Below are 20,151 nucleotides of genomic sequence, written 5' to 3' on the forward strand. Positions count from 1 at the left end.
AGTCATGGTCAAAGTGTTGGGTTCAACGGGTTAAAGGTTGAAGGTCAAAGTAAATGATGGTAATTAACACAACAAAGCTGAGAGTTAGTGAAATTGGCAGACTTCAGACGAGCAGTAAGAAACGACCCAGTGCATTTCAAATTCTGGTTAATTATTTACAAGGGTAGGTGACAAGCATCATGAATTAAAAAATGTTAATTTACAGACGCAGTAAGAACTATTTTGTCATCTCTTTCTCAGTTGTAACTCCATATGAGGTAGAAGTGGAATATCTATTGTGAATGACGATCAACTCAAGATTAAGATAGGATTGTGAACAGCAATTATTCCACTCAGAGAAACTAAGACCCCGTAGGTATGCTTAGTAACTTATCTTACCTCATTTCAACTTCAATGAAATGTTTATCCTTTGCAGTTCAGATTCAGATTCATTTTATTTATCACATGTACATCAAAGCATACAGTGAAATGTGTCATTTGTGTTAACAACCAACACAACGTAAGGATGTGCGCACAACCAGTGCCAACATAGCATGCCGGCAAAGCTTGGAAGAGCAACAGAAACAAACCCCCGTTCATCCCACCCACAGTTTATCCTGAGAAAAAAAGCTGGCAGCTGAGATCTTTGTGAAAAAGGTTAACTTCTACTGTACAGTTCGTTTTTTGTTTTTCTTCTTGCTTGTTCATGATGGGAGCCTGTTCTATCTGTGTTATTTGCTGCTTATTTATTAGAAATCTTTCTAACCATTCTGTCACTTTAAAGGATTCAGCCACGTTCAACTCTTTGTGATTTGCAGGTCCTCCACAAAATAATATTTGACCACATCAGTGTGCAGGTAAGTTCAATAATTGAAGTGTAAAAAATATTTCCATTTAACCATGATGTATGCTGATGAATAATTCCCAGCAGGAGTTGACAGCCATCTTATGCATGAAAGCGAATTGGCAGCCCAACAGATTATAACAATATTCTTATATACTCAGCTAATTAGTAACGGGACTATTTCTTGATAATAGTTGCAGCCAGCCAGTGGAGCAGCATAAAAATCACAGAATAACGGAATTGACATAGTGTAGAGGGAGGCTCTTCATCCCATCAAGTTAATGCTGGCTCATTGTAGAGCTATCATGCCAATCACACTCCACTGTTCTTTCTCCGCAGACTTGGAAATTATTCTTTCTCAAGTTCCTTGCCATTTCCTCGAGGCTTCAGCTTCTATCACAGCAAAAGCAATAAATTCATGGCTACAAACTGTGTGAAAATGTTTGACAATTCATATGAGAGGTCTCGACAGGAAACCATGACAGTCCATTTCCCTCCATAAATGATGCCTGACTCACAGAGTACCTCAGCAGTTTGTGTGTTGCTCCAGATTTTAGCATCTGCAACCCTTTGTGGTTCCTGGAAGATATTTTTCCTCAGCTTCTTCTTGTAATTTTGGCCAAAATTTTAATCTGATGGCTTGTACCCCTTGAACTATCCACTAATAGGAAAATCTACTCTCTAATCCACCTGCCTAAAACACTCTTGGTTTTATATACCTCTCGTAAACCTTCTCTCCTGTGGAACAACCACAGTTTTCAAATCCAATTTTATAGCTCATGCCTTCAATCATTCCAGGAAACCAAAATCAAAAACAGTGCTGATATTGAAGAGCTTTAAAAAAAAAAGAACACAAAATGCTGGAAACACTCAGTAGGTCAGGCAGGTGGAAAAAGAAGCACAGTTAACATTTCAGGATGAATACTCTTCATCGGGACTCAGTGAACTTTGGTCTGAAATGACAAATCTGTTTCGCTTTCCATAGATGTGCCTGAACTGCAGAAAGTTTCCATCATTTTCTGTTTTGTTTCATCATTTTGATAATCCTTTCTTTTACCCTCTTTAGGACTTATACATTCTATTTAAGCTGTGATGAAGAGAATTGGACACAGTGCTCAATTTAGTGGTATAACTCTTGTGATAAAAATGTTCAACATAATCATTGAAACTGTTGCGTCTCATTAAAGATTTGTTTGCGTTTCATAACAATCTCACAAACATATAAACTCTCCTTCAACTTATGAAAAAAGTTACCCATTTGATTCCTCAGCACAGTGGACCTCTTTTGTGGATTTGTGCACAAACTCTTCATCAGGACTCAATGTCTCTAGGCCAGTACATTGCTTAGGTCTGTACCTTAACATACATGATCTTCCTGCCAGTGTCTTATATCATTATTTTAAAATGTTCATAGAGGCAGCAAATGAAAAATGGGGGATAGAGAACTGGAAGGAGAAATATACCTATCCCTGTTTGGAGGGGCAGTACTGTCTTTCTCAGATCCATTAAGCCAAGTTTTTTTCTGAACTTAGAGATCTTTCCTGTTTATCTAAATGGCATCCAGTTGAAGGAGGTTCAAATCCACTGTCATGATACCCTGATGAACAATGATTTATAATGTTACTTTGTGAGTCAATAAGTTTTATCCAGCAGAGCAACAGATCAGTGAGAAAGAAGGTTTGTGTCCCACTCCTACACCACTTCTGTACCAACCCTCTCTGTAGAGAAACACTCCTGTTTTGCCAATAAGAAATTTCTTTTTAAATCACTCCGTAGCACAATAAAGCTGAGGGTAAACAGTACTTTTTTTTTGCCATATGCTGTGTTATCATTAGCCGTCTTTTGGAATTTTCTCAAATTAGCATTAGCTATAACATCTCTCTGGTTTATTTCTACTTTTATTTTCTTGCAGATGAGCTGACTCAGAACTAGAACTGCTTGAGGGAGATAATTTACCATGCACAGTTGAAACTATAACACTCCAGTTAATTACTCTGCATCTCCACTGATGTTATCAGCAGACTAACTGTTATGCCTAATAACATTGCCAAATCAATTTCCCTCATCACCAACTTAAAACATCAAGCCAAAAATAAAATGAATTCTAAAGTTTTAAAGTGGATTTTATTTTAAAGGGGAATTGTTATTGATAACACTAAGCAACTCTTAACTAAAATAACTGATGTTACATTTTCTTGAATTTTTTATGATTAACCTGCCAAGTTTGTTCCATAAATTAAATAATTTTAACTTTCCCCTTTCTATGCTATTGATGCTGACTATTCAGGGCTCAATTGCTTACTCCATCTTCCTTTACCATTCTTGTTCCACTATGATTTATTCTGATATCTCTGAAATCATCTTGGAAGTATATCCTATGAGGTGACTTTACATCATTTCATCTAACATTTCATTATCAAATATGGTGGAAACCATGAAGTTGCTCTACAATCCATATTGGTAAAGTCAGACAAACTTGAACATTCAGTAGATTCTGAATATGCAGAAGACGAGGCTTAAAACTTATTAGGATATGCTGGAAATTCTGGTGGAGAAATGGCAGATAAAGTTTAATTCACTTTGGAAATTTGGGAAAATGGAGTTTAATCTGGACAAGTATGAAATGATGCAAGATCAAATGAAAGAGGGAAGTATACAGTAAATGGCAGCATTCTTAAGAGCACTGGTGTATAGGGGGATCTTGGGGTGAAAGTCCACAGCTCCCTGAAAGTGACAACACAAGTGGATAAAGTGAAAATTAAAGCATATGACATGCTTGTCTTCATTGGTTAAGGTACTCCTTACATAAAGGTTGACAAGTCACATTTGATCTGCATAAAACTTTAGTTAGTCTGCATTTGGAGTATGGTATGTAGTTCTGGTTGCCAGCTGTAGGGGAAATTGTGGAGGATGTTCTCAGGGATGTTATTATATTGGAGTGCGTTAATTATGAGAAGCTGAACAAAAATTGATTGTTTACTCTCTGAAGCATTGGAGACTGAGGGGGAGGAGGCCACCTGACAGGTAAGCACAGGGAGAGAGTAGGAGGAAGAAAGTGAGTCAACACTTCACCCAGAAGATCCGCAGGCAATTAGGTCAGTTCTGCTGACAGTAGTGGAGAAGCAGTCAAGGCATGGTTCTGCGTAAGTGACCCAAGCATTTCACAGGTCTTGGATGGAAAATGAATGTTCCATAATCAGAGTATTGAGCAGAGGAGTTGGGATGTTATGCTGAAGTTGTAAAAGACTTTGGTGAGGCTGACCTGGTGTACCATGTGCAGTTCTGGTCACCTAACTACATGGAAGATATCAATAAGATTGAAAGAGCATAGAGAACATTTACAATGATAGTGCCAGGAGTTGAGGACTTGAGTTATAGGGAAATGTTGAGTAGTTTTCTCTGGAGCATAGGAGAATGATTGGAGATTTGATACAGGTACACAAAATGATGAGGGGTATAGACAAGGTAAATGCAAGAAGGCTTTGTTGACTGCACAACACACTCAAAATGCCGGAGCAACAGAGGTTTTAACTAAGCTTGGGTGAGACTAGAACTAGGGATCATAGGTTAAGGGTGAACCTGAAATATTTAAAGAGGAATCTGAGGGTGAACGTCTTCACTCAGAGAGCAGTGAGAGAGTGGAATGAGCTGCCAGGGCAAGTAGTGGATGCAAGTTCGATTTGCAACATTTAAGAGAAGTTTGGATAAGTACGTGGATGGGAGGAGTACAGAGGGTGATGGTCCAGCTAATGTTCAATGGATTAGGCAGAATAACAGTTTGGCATGAACTGCAATGGCCCAATGGGCCTATTCCTGTGCTGTAGTGCTCTATGACTCTATAAATATGTATCACATCACTTCTGCAAATTGAACAGTTCAGACACTAGAAATACGATCACATTTTGTTTTTGATTAAATCCTGCCAAAACACAGTGTCCAAGCCTTTAGCTACATGTCTTTCCTTAGCGTCTGTCTGAAACTGAAGTAGACTTGCTGCAAACTTGCTTTGAATATCCATTCCATCAATGCCTATTTCCCACCAGCTCCAACCCAGCATAAGCTCATCCACTGGTTTATTTGTTCTAGACTTGGAGATTCCAATTTTAACCCTTGGTGGCTTCTCTCCCTTATCTTGATGCTTTCATAAACAATTAAGTCCTTATCCTAATCTGCACCAAATTTAATTTACTTATCACCATTGTACTTGCTGACGTTGAAAAAGATGCATATAAGATTGATCCTGGATCAGCCTCTACAGTCACTTGAGGACCTACCAATACACAACCGCTTAGAATATCATACTTTACCCGAGTGATCGTACTGCTACTACTATTAGAGTGAAGACGCATTGTTCCAATTATATAGGATCGCGTTGAGACTAAGTCTGAAGAAGAGGACAGATATCCCGCCCTATGCTTAAGGCAGAAGGAGTCCAGTGAAAGGTCACAAGAATGATTTCTGAGACAGCTAGGGGAATTGCTATATGACAAGAGGTAAAATGTTATTTTCCCACCAGCAAGATGACTTTGCATACATTAGTCAAAATATTCAAGATGGTCTCAGTATCCATTACTTCCATATTGGTAAAGTTTCAGGTTCACACACACTTAAAACAATCAGTAAGTGGTGAATATTCAGTGGCCACTTTACTAGGTACTTTCTGTAGCTAATAAAGTGACCGCTAAGTGCATGTTTGTGGACTTCTGCTGCTGCAGCTCATCCACGTCAGGGTTTGACATGGTGTGCATTCAGCGATGCTCTTCCACACACCACTGTTGTAATGGGTGATTACATGAGATACTGTCACCTTCCTATCAGCTAGAATCATTTGGCCATTCTCCTCTGACCTTTCTCATTAACAAGACATTCTTGCCCGCAGAACTAGCACCCACTGGATGTTTGTTTTGTATTTTGCTCCACTCTCTGCAAACTCTATAGACAGTTGTGTTTGAAAATCCCAGGAGATCTGCAGTTTCTGAGATACTCAAACCACCCCATCTGGCATCAACAACTGCTACAGAGTCAAAGTCACTTAGATCACATCTCTTCCCCATTCTGATGTTTGGTTTGAACAACAACTGAAAATTTTGACTGTGTCAGCATACTTTTATGCATTGTGTTGCTGCCACATGATTGGCTGATTAGATGTTTGCATTAATGAGCAGGGAAGCATCTAAAGTGGCCATTGAGTTTATATGCAAAAAAAAGTAAGTTTAAAACTTGTTTTGTATTCCTTCCTGTAAATGAACTCTCCTGAATGTAGCCAATGTATCCTAGACTTCACTATCATCTCTCTTGTCTGGAAGGAAAATTATGCGCAAGACAGAACAAGGAAAAATTTGTTTCATTTAGTTGCCAAGAATGCATCCTCACCTCCAGTTAGATCTATATCTGACTACATATTCATGGAAACTGGAGATTTCTCTTCATCAGCAGACTTTGAATACTGTAAATTACCCATCACCTCTGCCGTATATATCTAATAATCCACATTGCTTAACCCTGCTCTACATTCTGAAATAAGGTTCTACCACCTGAAGTTAAGTTGTATAATTCTCCCTCCTCCATTGCAAAATCTTTATAGGCTTCCATCTTCTCTTTCCTTTTCCGTGTACTTGAAAATCCTTCAAAAGCCAACTATTGCAGATGCTCGAAATTTGAAATAACAGAAGCTTCTGTTTGCATTTTAGTGGTTTCGTTTTGGTAAATTTGTTTATTTTCACATGTATTGAGGTGCAGAGAAAAACTTGTCTCACATCTAGAATCTGCGACTTCTGATTTCATGCAAATCTAGAGAGGACATGCAGAAGATGCTTCCAACAGTGGGACAGTCCAGGAGCGGAGGCACTGCCTCAGAGTACTAGGACTTCCCTTATGACAAGGATAAGGAGGAATTACTTTATCCAAAGGGTGTTGAATCTGTGGAATTCATTGCCACAGATGACTTTTTAGGTCAAGTCATTACGTGTATTTAAACCAGAGGGTGATAGATTCTTGGTTAGTAAGTGTATCAAAGGTTAAGGGTAGAAGGCAGCAAAATGGGTTAAAGAGGAATCAGCCATGATGGAATAGCAGAGCAGACCTGATGGGCTAAATGGCCTAATTCTGCTCATACGTCTTATGGTTTTATGGGAGAGGGATGAAGTAATAGTCTTTTCTTTCTGTTTAAAAGTTCAAAGTACCTTTATTAAAGTATATATGCTTCTTTATCTCCTTACAGGCAGCCACAGAACAAAGAAACCCGATAGAACCCATTAAGAACAAAAGAAGAGCATCCAGTACTCAGTGTACAGAAAAAGAAAAACAAATCTTGCAAACAATAAGTGCAAGCAAACGGCATTCCGAACTGAAGTTCGCAAAGCCAGGCATCACTGCAGCCAATCCAGAAGTCTACTAGTTGCAGGCCGCAGCCTCGGTCCAGCACAGAGATGAGCAGATTCCGGGGAGCAGTGAGCTGAAAGCAGATGTCGCTTGCCTCCGACCCCAACTCCCAGTCCAATGTCCAATTAATAATGCACTGGGCCGAGGCGCATTTGGATGCAGAATCAGATTTGGTTTGACTGATAGACTCAGATAACATCAGTGATATTGGTGAGAGATGGGGATACAGGTTGGCGAAAGGAGAGAGTATGGGTGAGGACTGGTTTAAGTGAGTAAAAGTCTTACAACCACATCAGCCTAGTTCCAGGCAGTAAAGTCAAGCCCCCGTTTAAAATACTGAAGCAATCCTCTGCTGTCCTAACAATGCATGGATCTATGTGAGCGATCCAAGCATTTTACAGGCCTTGGATGTTGAATGAAAATTGCATAAATATGCAGGAGTCAACTTCAGCAAACTGCACAGTCCAAACACTAGAAACCTGATCACATTCAGAAGTCTGACTCTTTTGATTAAATCCTTCTTTAGTTCCTGCCAATAGTTTGCCAGCTGTTGGCTGCATCTCTTCCCCTGGCAACTGGCTGAAACTGAACCAGACTGTTTGCAAACTTGCTTTTACATTCAAGTCCAAGGAGAGCTTTGGTCAAATACCCATTCCATCAGCACCTACTTCCACCTCCAAAACATTGCCCGACCCTGGCTCAGCCTCAGTTCACCTGCTGCCCCTACTATGCATTTGTTTATTCTAAACTTAACAGTTCCAACTTTAACTTTTGATGCCTTTGTTCCCTTATCCTGAAGTATTCATAAAAATAATGTTATTATCTTCATTTGCACCAAGCCAGCTAAAGGTAATGAATGAAGATGCATTTCCATAATGCATTTGGCATATTGTGCCAAGGTGTGATCTACCAACCTCCAGAAAGATAGCCTTATGACAGACAGTACAGTTTGATTTCGGGGATGGTGGAGTGGGGTGGGGGAGCAGGGTGCAGGAATTCTCATACAATAAGAGGTAAAGCTGCATCCAGTTGGAGCATCTGCACCCGGTCTGCCACTACCGGTGAATGGCCACCAATTTTAATTCAATTTCCCTTTCCCATTCCAACATGGTCTCCTCTATTGCCATGATGAGGCATTCTCAGATTGGAGGAGCAAAAACGTATATTCTGTCTGGGTAGCCTTCAACTGGAACATTGAATTCTCTTACTTCCAGTAATTTCTCCCCCCACACCTTCCTGTTTTTCCATTCCACATTCTGGCTGTCCCTTTATCCATCTTTTTCTCCTCACAGGTTTAACACCTATTTCTGGTGCCTCGCCTCCTTCCTCTCCTATCAGATTCCTTCTTCTTAAGTCCTTTGCCTTTTCCACCTATCACCTCCCAGCTTCTCATTTCATCCCTCTTCCTTCACCTCTCATCTTCCCCCTTCACCTATCACCTGCCAGCTTGTACTCCTTCCACTCCCACAACCTCATTATTTTGGCCTCTTGCAGAACATCCTTTCTTCATTTATAACTTTGCCAACGTTGATCAAAATTTCATATATCTAATATTCTTGAAGGCATGACCTTGCTGCATCCTCCATTTTGGCAAACTTACACACTGCAGGCAATTGTATCTGGAATATTTCTAACACTTCTAAGTTTGCTGATCTCACCTTTCACTGTGAAGTGGGTGACATCTCCCTGCCCCTTGTTAGTGAAAGAGACAGACAGACAGACTGTGCCATGTTGAACTGTCGAAAAAGCAATAGTTTTTTGTTGACTGCAGATCATGATCTTTCTTGTGGGCTTTGCTATTGCTTGGTGGGTGGTGGGTGCTCATGCTTTTTGCTGAAACGGGTTGAGAGGAAGGAGAACACTGATGCTTTGTTGCTGCTTGAGGGGGAAGGGAGGACAAGGGGCTTTAGGGTTCCAAAGTTTTTCTGTCATTCATTCTTTTAGGGTTTTTAAATTTTTCATGGATGTCTGTGAAAAGTAAGAATTGCAGGTTATATTCCGTATTCATACTCTGATAATAAATTTCCTTCTACCTTAGGACACAAACTTATCAATCACCCCGATGAGTTATTAACTTCAAACTTTCTGCATAATCACTCAAAGAGTTGAACTGCATGTGCATGTAACGAGAGCTGTATAGCTCATCTCTTTCTAACTTAGGCCACGAACTGATCAATCACCCCTGCTGTGGACAATTTCTGGAGGTCCAAGATCCATATGCTCAACGACCGCTGGACTAGGTGTGTAAATGTAGGAGGGGGCTATGTTGAAAAATAAATGTGCTAGGTTTTCTAAAATTGACTTCTTCTACCTTAGGCCACGAACTTATCAATCACCCCTCGTATCTCAACACTCTCCCTCTCCTTCCATGGTTCCAGCAACCCACGCACAAATCCATCTGATTCCAGCTATCACTCCCCCTCGCCACTGTTCCTTGAGGGTCTTTCCTCTACAATCTCAGTCCTGCTGCAGGGTGTCAGCCTTGAACCATATTGGATCGATTCCAGGAATGTGGAAAATGCTCATGCAGCCGACTCATTGCACATTGAATTGGTTGGCACAGGCTTTCAAGTGCCCCTGTTTTTCATCAAAGGGCCTCTGTTCTTCACTCCCCTACAGTAAGTTGCCTAGCGTGTACATTGGCTAATGCGACTCAGTAAAAAGGTCTCATCCTTCTACTCCATTGTCTTTCTTGCTCCATTTATAACAAACCGAAAAAATGTGAACCATTGCTTTACTTCCATGGACAAAGCTCACCCATCCAAATTCCACAAGCAGCTTAGTTTTTTGCTGCAGATTCCAGCAGCTGCAGTCACTTGTGTCTCCATCTTCGGTCATTTTATTATGTAAGTAGGAGCCAAATAAATATAATCTGTTCTCATTGCTGTCACAAGATTTGACTTCGGAATGCTCTTCCAATGGCTTCGAAATGTCCTCCCCATATGTTGTAAAATGTCTGCTTCTGACAAAATGTAACTGGATCTGTGACATACAGTGGCAGCTGAAATATTCTTGTGGCAATTCTGTTCCTTCATACAAATCATGAAGTAGAGAAATAATTGATCAATATTGTAAGCATCTGAGGCAACACATTCCCAGTTGTGAATGTTCTCATCATGGACAACAACTGAATCGGGTATAATATCACCAACATATGTCATGCAATTTGTTGTTTTTGGAGGCAGTACAGTGCAATACATAAAAATACTATAAATTACACTAACAAATAAATATTTATATATCTTCCTTCTTCGGCCCCCTTTGGATGGGGTCAACCATGAATGCTGCGTGCCAGCTGTCCATGTGATATACAAGCCAGTAGGCAAGCAAGCCAGAGCAGTACAATATGAAGAGCAAGCAGTTGCCCTAGCAACCGGCTGCCCCTCTCCATGCAGCTGGTGAATCAAAAGGAATGGCAGAAACTGCTGCAGTTTGGCACCAATGGCAATGCAGGAGTTGCCAGTCAGCATTCGGCTCAACATAAGACTGCCTGAGGGTCTCAGTTTTGGTTGTTTCCCCTCAGGATTTACTCCTGAAACCTTCCCCATTGGCCACATCCTCAAGGCAGTTGGGTTTGAGATTAGAGTTTTCCTTCTCCTAGGTGAGCTGCTAACCATGGCTGATGAGCCCCATCTGCCCAAAAATACACAAACACACACACACACACACACACACACACACACACACACACACACACACACACACACACACATCACTCGTATATGTATATATGTATGCATATATACACACACATAATATTATACTTATACACATACACACATGTACATAAAAAGTTGAGCGTGTGTCTTCAGGCTCTTATACTTCCCCTCTGATGGCAGTAATAAGAAGAGAACAAGTTCTGCAATCCGAAAATGCAGATTGTTGAAGAGTAATATGAAAACAAATTCAAAGGATTTCAAAATTACCCAGCCACTTGAATTGGGAAAATTACTTAACAGAGAATATACACCAGCATCATTAACTTCAGCAGAATTTCAAAACTGCTGTTGTTTTGGTGAATATTATCCACATAAAGCAGAATGTTTTGCTCATGGGAAACAGTGTAAGTCATGTGGAAGATGGAACCACGTTGCAAGAGTTTGCTGCTCAGCAACCCAAGTGTCAGAACTCATCAGACTCACTGGAAATGTCAAAGCTAATGCAGAAGTCAACAATGCTGAGGACTCTGCATACACATTTGTAATTCAGTGCACTCTCAGAGCACTCAGCCATGGGTTAAGCAAGCATTTGCAACTTGTGAATCAATGTAGTTATTGATATATACACATCTATCAATGTAATGTATGAACATACTTCAATAATCTTTACTGTCATCCTATTCTAACTCAGGGAGGAGATGGCAGGATACTTCCTTACTTTGGCAGTTCTTGTTAAGTTTACATCATGAACTGCATTCAAATCCAAAAACGTTAACACACTCACTTTGGAGCAAAGGAGGATGAGTGTTGGCCTGATAGAAGTATACAAAATGAAAAAAGTAACAGATAGAGTGGAAAGCCAAAGACTTTTTACCAGGACAGAAATGACGAATGTGGCTGATACAAGTGGGCGTAATTTTAAGGTGATTGAAGGAGAGCATTGGAGGGAGGGGTGTCAGAGGGCAGTTCTTTACAAAGAGAGTGGTTGATGCATGGACAGCCTGCTAGGGTTGTGGTTGAGGCAGATACTTTAGAGGCACTTAAAAAACACTCAGATAAGCACGTGGATTATAGAAAAATGGTTATATAGGAGGGAAAGGTTAGATTGATAACCAAGCAAGTGAAAAGGTTGGCACAAAATTGAGAGCCGAAGGGCTTGTACTAAAACATTCTATCTTCTATGATCTGTACGCTATGAAAATGCACATGGTACAGGGTCATCTCTTCACATGACAGACATCATATTTTCCTTCTTACATCTGACTTTCTTTGCTACAAAAAGGATTCAGATTAACTTATCAGCTTTATGGACATCAGGGCAGTGCCGAACATGATGCCACAAAATGAAACTAAAGCTGTAAAAAAAGAATGTTTTTCTACCTCTTTGCTTAAAATCAATTCTGTCAGAAAACTGGAAAAGGCTCATAGAAAAATGCACCCTCTAGTGATACTGCACATTCTCTGCAGGTTTGGTATAAAATGTTTGATAAACTCACAGCTGCAACTAACCAAGATCTCATACTCCAAGGAAATCATGTTGTCATATAGAAAGCACTGAGAGAATGACAAAGTTACAGCAATTACTCATGAAACCCATCAAGAAATCTTGAAATATTCAATTATCAAGGAAGAAGATTTGTTTGCCAGGAATAGATCATTTGTTTCAATACAAAACCAACAAATGTTTAGCAGGTCAGGCAACCATTATGTCATATAGAAAGAACTACTCCAAATGTCACAGATACCCAAAGGACCATGGGTTGGTGTTGATTTTACAAAACTATATTCTGTCCTTATATTTATGATTGATTTCTTCAATGAAAAAATAGTTGTTTCTTCTGCAACAGTATCATTGCAAAACTTGTTTAAACTGGTGTTGCTTTGGTGTACTGCTAGTAAAGGGGATGGATTATGGGATATGTTAGGGAACTTTGCAAGCTACCTTGATTTTGCACTTCATGAAACACATCTTGTTGGCCACAAGCCAACAAGGAGGTGGAGAGATTTATGTGATCACTAAAGAAAATCACCTGTGCTTCTCATGCCGTAGGGAAATCACGGAAGGAGAAAGTTTATAGGATTTAATAGAATCATACTTTAATGCTGCATTCAATGACAAGTGTACAACAATTGTTTATGCACAACCTATGAATTCATATCCATCAGAGATACCCATCAAGATAGATGATCTACATTTATGTGAAAGTAACACAACCAAGAAGAATATAATGAAAGCAAAATGCAGAGAAATGCATAAAATTCAGATCTGTACCATTACTGCTTGGGGATACAGTTCTGATGAAATGTTATATGGGCAAGCAAGAAATTACAGCCATACATAGCTCTTGCAGTAAAATAATCTATGATTATAGCAGCATATAGTTCAAAAAAAGTGTCATGCAAAATGTGTCATACTTCAAAGCACTCAAAATATTGCCACCAGTGAACAAATATACGTATTCTGACAGTAGAAGCAGAAAATGAGCAACCACAGTTGATATAACATCTAAAAATAGGCATGATCCATCACATAAAATAAAATGTTCTCCTTGTCTGAGTGTCGTAACCAAAATTGAGCTCATGTGACTGGTCCTTTTAATTAATACAGGAAGCACTGAAACGTTGTTGCTCTTGTTACACTAGGTCATTCCCTCTTTATGCATGCGTATAGTTCAGAGCATACCCTTATTCTGAGTGTGACAATGAAGAGAGTTGCTATTTTTCCTTATGGTATAAATTTGACTAGTCCACCACATAACTCAAAGTTAATCATATGCAATTTACAACTTTTTTGCAAACTATTTTTTGACTTCAGAGTAAAAATTAATCTTAGATTTGCTGTAGATAAGGAAAGATACTTGGGAATTTCTAACACTTCAGAGCTGCCAATTTTGTCCTCAACATGATCAAAGATAATCTTATAGCTTCTTGACTTAATAATAAAATTCATTAACAGAGATAATTGTTAAACATTATACAGCACATCCAGGAGCTCATTTTTTTCTCATCACTGAATCAAGTCAGTGTTCAGCTTAAGTCTACATGGGTCTTTTGTAGAATAGTAATAACACAAGTATCAAAAGTTGTGATTATTTTATTATTGTGCTGTTGTTTGTTAGTTAGCTGGAATTTACATTACCTTGATATTTATATACATTGTTAATTAGTTCATGTTCAAGGAATTCGATTCAAACCACTGAGACATAAGAGACTGCAGATAAAAAACTGCTGTAGGAACTCAGCAGGTCAGGCAGCATCTATGGAGAGGAATAAACAGATGAAGATTCAGGCAAAGACCCTTCATCGCTTTGGCCATTTATTCCTTTCCATGGATGCTGCCTGGCCTGCTGAGTTCCTCCAGCATTTTGTATGTGTTATTCTGGATTTCGTGCATCTGTGTTTATGAAAGACTGCAGATGCTCAAATCGGAAGCAACAAATGATTTGCTGGAGGAACTCAGTGTTTTGAGCAGCATTTGTGTGAAGAGAGGGATTGTTGATACCTTGGGTCAAAACCTTGCACTAGGACCATCCTAAAACATTGACAATTCTGTAACAAGTGGAGCATCATGTCTCTTAGAAATGACAGCCAAATCAATGGCCATATGCCTAGCATTCAGTTTTTCAGTTTTACAGACTTTGTATTTGTAATTTGTGTCATTCTTGGGGACTTCAAGGGCACCGGTTAATCTTACTCTCACAGTAGCAACCTCTCTTATGAAACTGAATATGAAATTACATTTGTGTCAAAAGTTGCCAACAATGCTATCACTAAGCCTTCCCACTGCATTCAAAATATGGACTTCCTAATGAGGTACAAACCTGATAACTCTTTTATGAACATTTTTTATCATTTCAGCTGATCCCTATAGGCATCAGTTTAGTAGTAAATCTGCAGCATAAGAACGGTGGGGATTTAGTTCAGTTCAGCTCTTGTCATAAAGGATTATTATTACACAGCAGTTGAACGAATAGTGAAAAAAATCAATACATTTGCGACTTTACATAGAGCAAAAGCTGAAATTGGTAAGTTGCAAACTTGCTGATTATAACAATGACCGATCATCTGTTGATTGCTGGAGTTCATCCACTTCGGGTTAGAGTAGTAGATCTTAAAAGAGAATGCGACTGGGTCATTATAGTTACGTTACTTACTTAAATTTTCTTGGAGTGTCATAAGCTAAGAATGCACGTTGGCAAAAAAGAAATGCAAACACGCAGTTGCTTGCTATCCCTTGGCTGCCAATGAGAGTTCTTAACAACTGATTGCCCAGTTAATTCTCCCCATCAACAAGTACTGAGCAATATAATCATGAGCAAGTAAGTGTATTTATTAAATAGTATTTTAAGTGGTATGTCTTGATGAAGCTAGACTTTTTCAATAGCAGTGCATAAACATTAGCTCAGTATTAATGTCAAAGGCACAAATAAATTGCAACAATACGTGAACAGTAGATTAGGATAAGACAGTACCATCTTTGCTTAGTTGTACATTGTTGATTCATTTATTGTGCCATTGAAGTATTACACTGGTAGTGTAATATGCTGTGCCTTTTCCTTTACTATCTACCTATTAATCTTGTATAAATATTTACCTACTACATCCACTTTCTTGAAAAGCTTCTTGTCACATGGGATGTGTGTGCATTGCTCGGGTAATTGGTATTGGTGAGCTGAGAGTTGATTTTTTTTTAACTCGGCAGAAATATAAGAAATATGATTTATGAACAACATTCTGATGTTCATTAGTGGTACCCCATGTCAGAAGATGCACTGTACAATGAGTTATTATGGCTGCAGTATTAATCACTATTCACAACTTTGGCAAAGCAACAAACTTCGTCAAAACACCAGAGGATTTTATAGCAAATCGATTTGTCTCAGGATGTGCTTTACATTTTCAAGTCTTTGCCTTAGTTCTCATTTTATAAATTAGAGATACAACTCACTTGGAAAACTATTCCCCAATACTTGAAACTCAGCCTGTTTTAAAGACAAAGTCAAAGTAAATGTTATTATCAGAGTAAATGTATGTCACCACATACAACCCTGAGATTCTTTTTCCTGCGGGCATACTCAGCAAATCTATAGAATAATAACTATAACAGGATTAATGAAAAATCAAGTAGAGTGAAGAAGACAACAAACTGTGCAAATGAAAATATAAATAAGTAGCAATAAACAATGAAAACATAAAATAACAAGATGAAGAGTCCCTAAAGTGAGATAACTTGTGGTACAAGTCTTGAGGCTCTTATAGCTTCTATCTGATGGCAGCAGCAAGAAAAGAACATGGCCTGGGTGGTGGGGATCTCTAATAAAGGATTCTGCTTTCCTACGACAGTGTTTCATAAAGATGTTGTCAATGGTTGGGAGGGCTTTACCCGTGACATGCTGGGCTGAATCCACTACCTTTCATAACTTTTTTTTATTTAGAGACATTGGTTTTCCCATTCCAGGCCATGATGCAGCTGGTCAATACACTCTCTTAGCTGTGAACATCACTAAACATTGTGCTCCACAATTAGCCAAGGAATTGTCTTTGCCATTGTTAGGAATCATAGTGCCATAATGACTTCATGGTTTTCTGCTGTTTTTCTAACCTTTGTCCTATTTTCTGGTTTATCAGTTCAGAGACTACTGATTCTATGTTCCTTACTGGAAAAAAAAGAGGAAAATAAGCTGTGTTTCTAATTAATGTCTACATTGTAGATTATAATTGTTAGTGAAAATATGCATGGCTTATCTTAATTTGTGTAATAGTTTTAAGAATTCAGATAATCTAAAATTGCTGGTACTTTCTTTCTCTCAAATGGAAATGATGGGATAGTGATTCTGAAGCCAGACTGGGTAGAAATGGCCAGCTTCCTTCCCTGAAGAACATTAACGAACCAGATGGATTTTATCATGATCTGGTGGTTTCATGTTTACCATCACTGTGCCCAGCTTTTCTACAAATATCAAGGTTTGTATGATTGGTTGAGTTTAACTTCAATGTGAACTCATGCCTGTGGTTCAAGGGTCCTGACATCAGGCTGTTCAATGGGCCACACATTTGACCATACGCTAATGCACTCCCACAGACAGTTTATGAGGTAGAATAGAATAGTTTCAAATGGACAGATTGATCCCAAGAAGTAAGTTGAAGTCCTAGCCACTTGGAACCATCACTTAATTCTGTCTATCTATCCAGCTCTTCTTACTTGGATGCCCCTATTGTTTGGCAGCTCTTGTCTCATTCCTTCCCCTAATCTCTTTATACTGGCTCTCTCCTCTCTGCTCTTTCAGTCCATATGAAGGATCTCAAACTAAAATATCGATTGTCCATTTCCCTCTACGAATGCTGCCTGACCTGCTGGTCTTCTCCCAGCAGCTCATTTTTGTTTTAATATGAGGCCAAAGTAGTCTGTAGTTGTACATCAGGACATTATCTGAATAATAGAATAGTTTCAAGGTGCTGAATGGACTCCTTTTGTTCCAGTGTTCTTAATATAATTTGTATGGTGACTTTTAAAATTCACTTTTCATGAAATAAGGATATTCACACAAATCATAAACATGCATTTGTACAAGTACAAGGCACAATTACTAAGCAACTCTAAATTCCTTATTTAGTTGTAATATTGTGAGTAGAACATTTTTTCATCCTTCCTCTGTTCTTATCCACCATTACAGAAAATGTTAATTCATCTTTTTTCTGTAATGATTACTAAAGGACAGGTACAGGAAATAAGGGACATTAAATATTAACATCGTTACTAATTGTGACATGTATAAAACTAACATGATTGATTAAATTGACCTGATTGATTGGCATAAGTCTGCACTGATGATCAAATAATTTCCTTTCAGATTGGGGTCAGATTGGTGGGCATACTTTTTATGTTTTGTCTAATTAATTTCTTTAACCATTATTTTGTCCAAACATGGCTGAATCTATCTAATTATCAAAAGTACATACAAAGCAATTACTTTTTGGGTGAAGTATGTAATGAAACTGGATCAAACAACTATCAAAACTTCATTTAAATAAATACTTGTGACATTATACATGGAATGCGTATGTCAAGAGGTTGAGGAAGAGGAAGCAAATTTGACTCATCGGATGGCATTTTAACTCTTTGAAGACAAAATTGTCACCTCTCCCTTAAAATGCCTTTAGATTCAAATGTAAGTTAGTGAAGGAAGGGCTGAATTGCGAAATAATTTGTCTGTGCTTGGTTGATGGATTTGAGAACAGGATTGATTTGTCATGGTCATTATTTCTATCAATCATTCATCCAAACCTCAGAAGTTCAGAACAGATGAGTTTGGCCATGAACAACTGTAACAGTTTATCACTTCCTCTGTTCAAGTACCCTGGGCTAATATTAACACCTGTGATAACACAGCACCAGAAACAAAGTAAGTGGTGAGACTGCTGTTCTTCAAATCTGTTGATTCAGGTGTAGAAGGAAGACCATCAAATGCAAAATGTTGTTGTTGGTAGGTAGCTTTGGGGAAAGCGCAGAGGAAGATGTGAAGGAGCTGGAATGTTAGGTAGGCAGTGAAGATGGAAAACAAAGGCGGAAGAGTCCTCTCTCAGGGTGAGTTAGTATATATCCAAAACTTATTCTCCATTACAGTCAGGGAATTTTGGAAAAATACTGTTCTGGAAAATATCACCCTCAGGAATTGTAACTGTATTTAAGATACTGCAGTGACAATTAAGTATTTTTACCCACAGAATATGAAGCTATTTTTTTACATTCTTATCACAATAGAAGGAAGGCTCTTTTCCTTTTTTGGTTTCATTCATAATTCATTCAGTGTCTCAGGAGTAATGTGGTGTTACTTCTAAATGAAAGCAATTATTTTGTGCATGAAACCAAGGGGAGCAAGAGTAACCTTCTTGTGCTGGAGTTTATGACAGATGACGCATTAATATTGATTTGTTTAGGCCTAACGCTTGAAGACAATGTAAGTTTAATGAATCGCCATACATAGCGGGGATATTACTTGCACTCAGTAAAAGTCTGACAAACGGACCGCGAAGCTGACCATCTGCATGCACACAGCTGCTGCATCTGCACACTCCGTAGCCAAGCTAGCAGAACCAATTCATCAAGGGCTGTCCAATCACGATAAAATCAACTAATTGACCGTGTAGATTCATTGGCCTGCACCCACCACTTATTTACTGATAATTGCTAATTAATTTCAACAATGACTGATGCGTGAAACGGAACTATGGGTTCAGACATGACAGTTTGACAAGAGCATTAAAGCTGAACATCTCAAGTTGAGGAACTTGAAGCCACTTGCACCTGCCAATTTATTGGACCCAAGCAATTTTAAACATGTATAACATAATCGATGCGATAAGCCACCTAGTATATAATCACAATCTGCTTCGTTTAGACCAGAAAGTGCACACACGGGCACAGATTCATTATTACTATGTACTCACATAACAGACTGTACAGGGAACCTCCACGGGATCATATGAGCAGTTGAAACAAGTTTGTGATTAATAATAGAGCTCGTAAGCATTAACATATTGAAGTCCCTCTAGCTTAAGCTAACTATAACACATCATCTTTATATTTAAATGTTAAGTTACAGCATGAATTAAACCAGCACCTGTCTTTGAGCTCTGCTCTCAGATTCACAGAGAATCGGTGCAGCTTGATATTCAAAGTAGTTTCTTCTTAATGCTCACCAGTAATAATAGTACACGATTTTCCTTCCATTTCACCCACCTTGTGCTGCCAACCAGAGCCGGAGACAAGAGTAAAAAGTAGCACACACAGGGAAGGTTCATAGCTGCCTTTTCCTCTGCACACACAGGCTTCTGAGTAACAAGAGGCTTGCTGCTTTAACCAGTAGAAATCTGCAGAGACAGACAGACTGACAGATGGAGAAAGCTTGGAGTGCGATTTGTTCCCAGTGTTTGATATGTGATGTCATGAACAATCGGGCTGTACTGCGAGCGTTCAGCTGGATAGCTTGTGATTATTCAATGCAGCGACTCCCCTGATATCCTGAGGGATTTGTTATTACAGCAGTTTAAGTCACAAGCGGAGGAGGGGGTTTAGGTGGGGGGAGGGTGTAAATGCCAGAGGGGCAGCAACTGGCATTCAGATAATTAACGCACTGCTACTGTTAAACAAACTGTGAGAGGCGTTCTGTATAATGAGCATCCAGAAATATTTGCTAATTAATCAAAGTGCGTCTGAAGTAACGAAGCCTAAATTGCATTGGCATTTGCCGGGCAAATTTGGAAATAGCAGTATCTTCCAATCATTTC

The 20,151-nt window shown here is 39.0% G+C and overlaps 1 protein-coding gene across 2 annotated transcripts in view; it reads right to left on the bottom strand.

Moving 5' to 3' along the window:
* The window catches only part of luzp2 (leucine zipper protein 2), a 409,997-nt gene extending 390,181 nt beyond the window's left edge, over positions 1–19,816 (bottom strand). For both annotated transcript variants that reach the window (XM_059976016.1, XM_059976014.1), the window contains exon 1: positions 19,604–19,816. In XM_059976016.1, the coding sequence (XP_059831999.1) occupies positions 19,604–19,665 (62 nt within the window). In that variant the 5' untranslated portion in view covers positions 19,666–19,816. The remainder of the gene's footprint in view (positions 1–19,603) is intronic.
* Between the last annotated feature and the right edge of the window lie 335 nt (positions 19,817–20,151).

The sequence above is a fragment of the Hypanus sabinus genome, chromosome 7 (genome assembly GCF_030144855.1).
Source record: "Hypanus sabinus isolate sHypSab1 chromosome 7, sHypSab1.hap1, whole genome shotgun sequence".
NCBI classification, from domain to species: domain Eukaryota; kingdom Metazoa; phylum Chordata; class Chondrichthyes; order Myliobatiformes; family Dasyatidae; genus Hypanus; species Hypanus sabinus.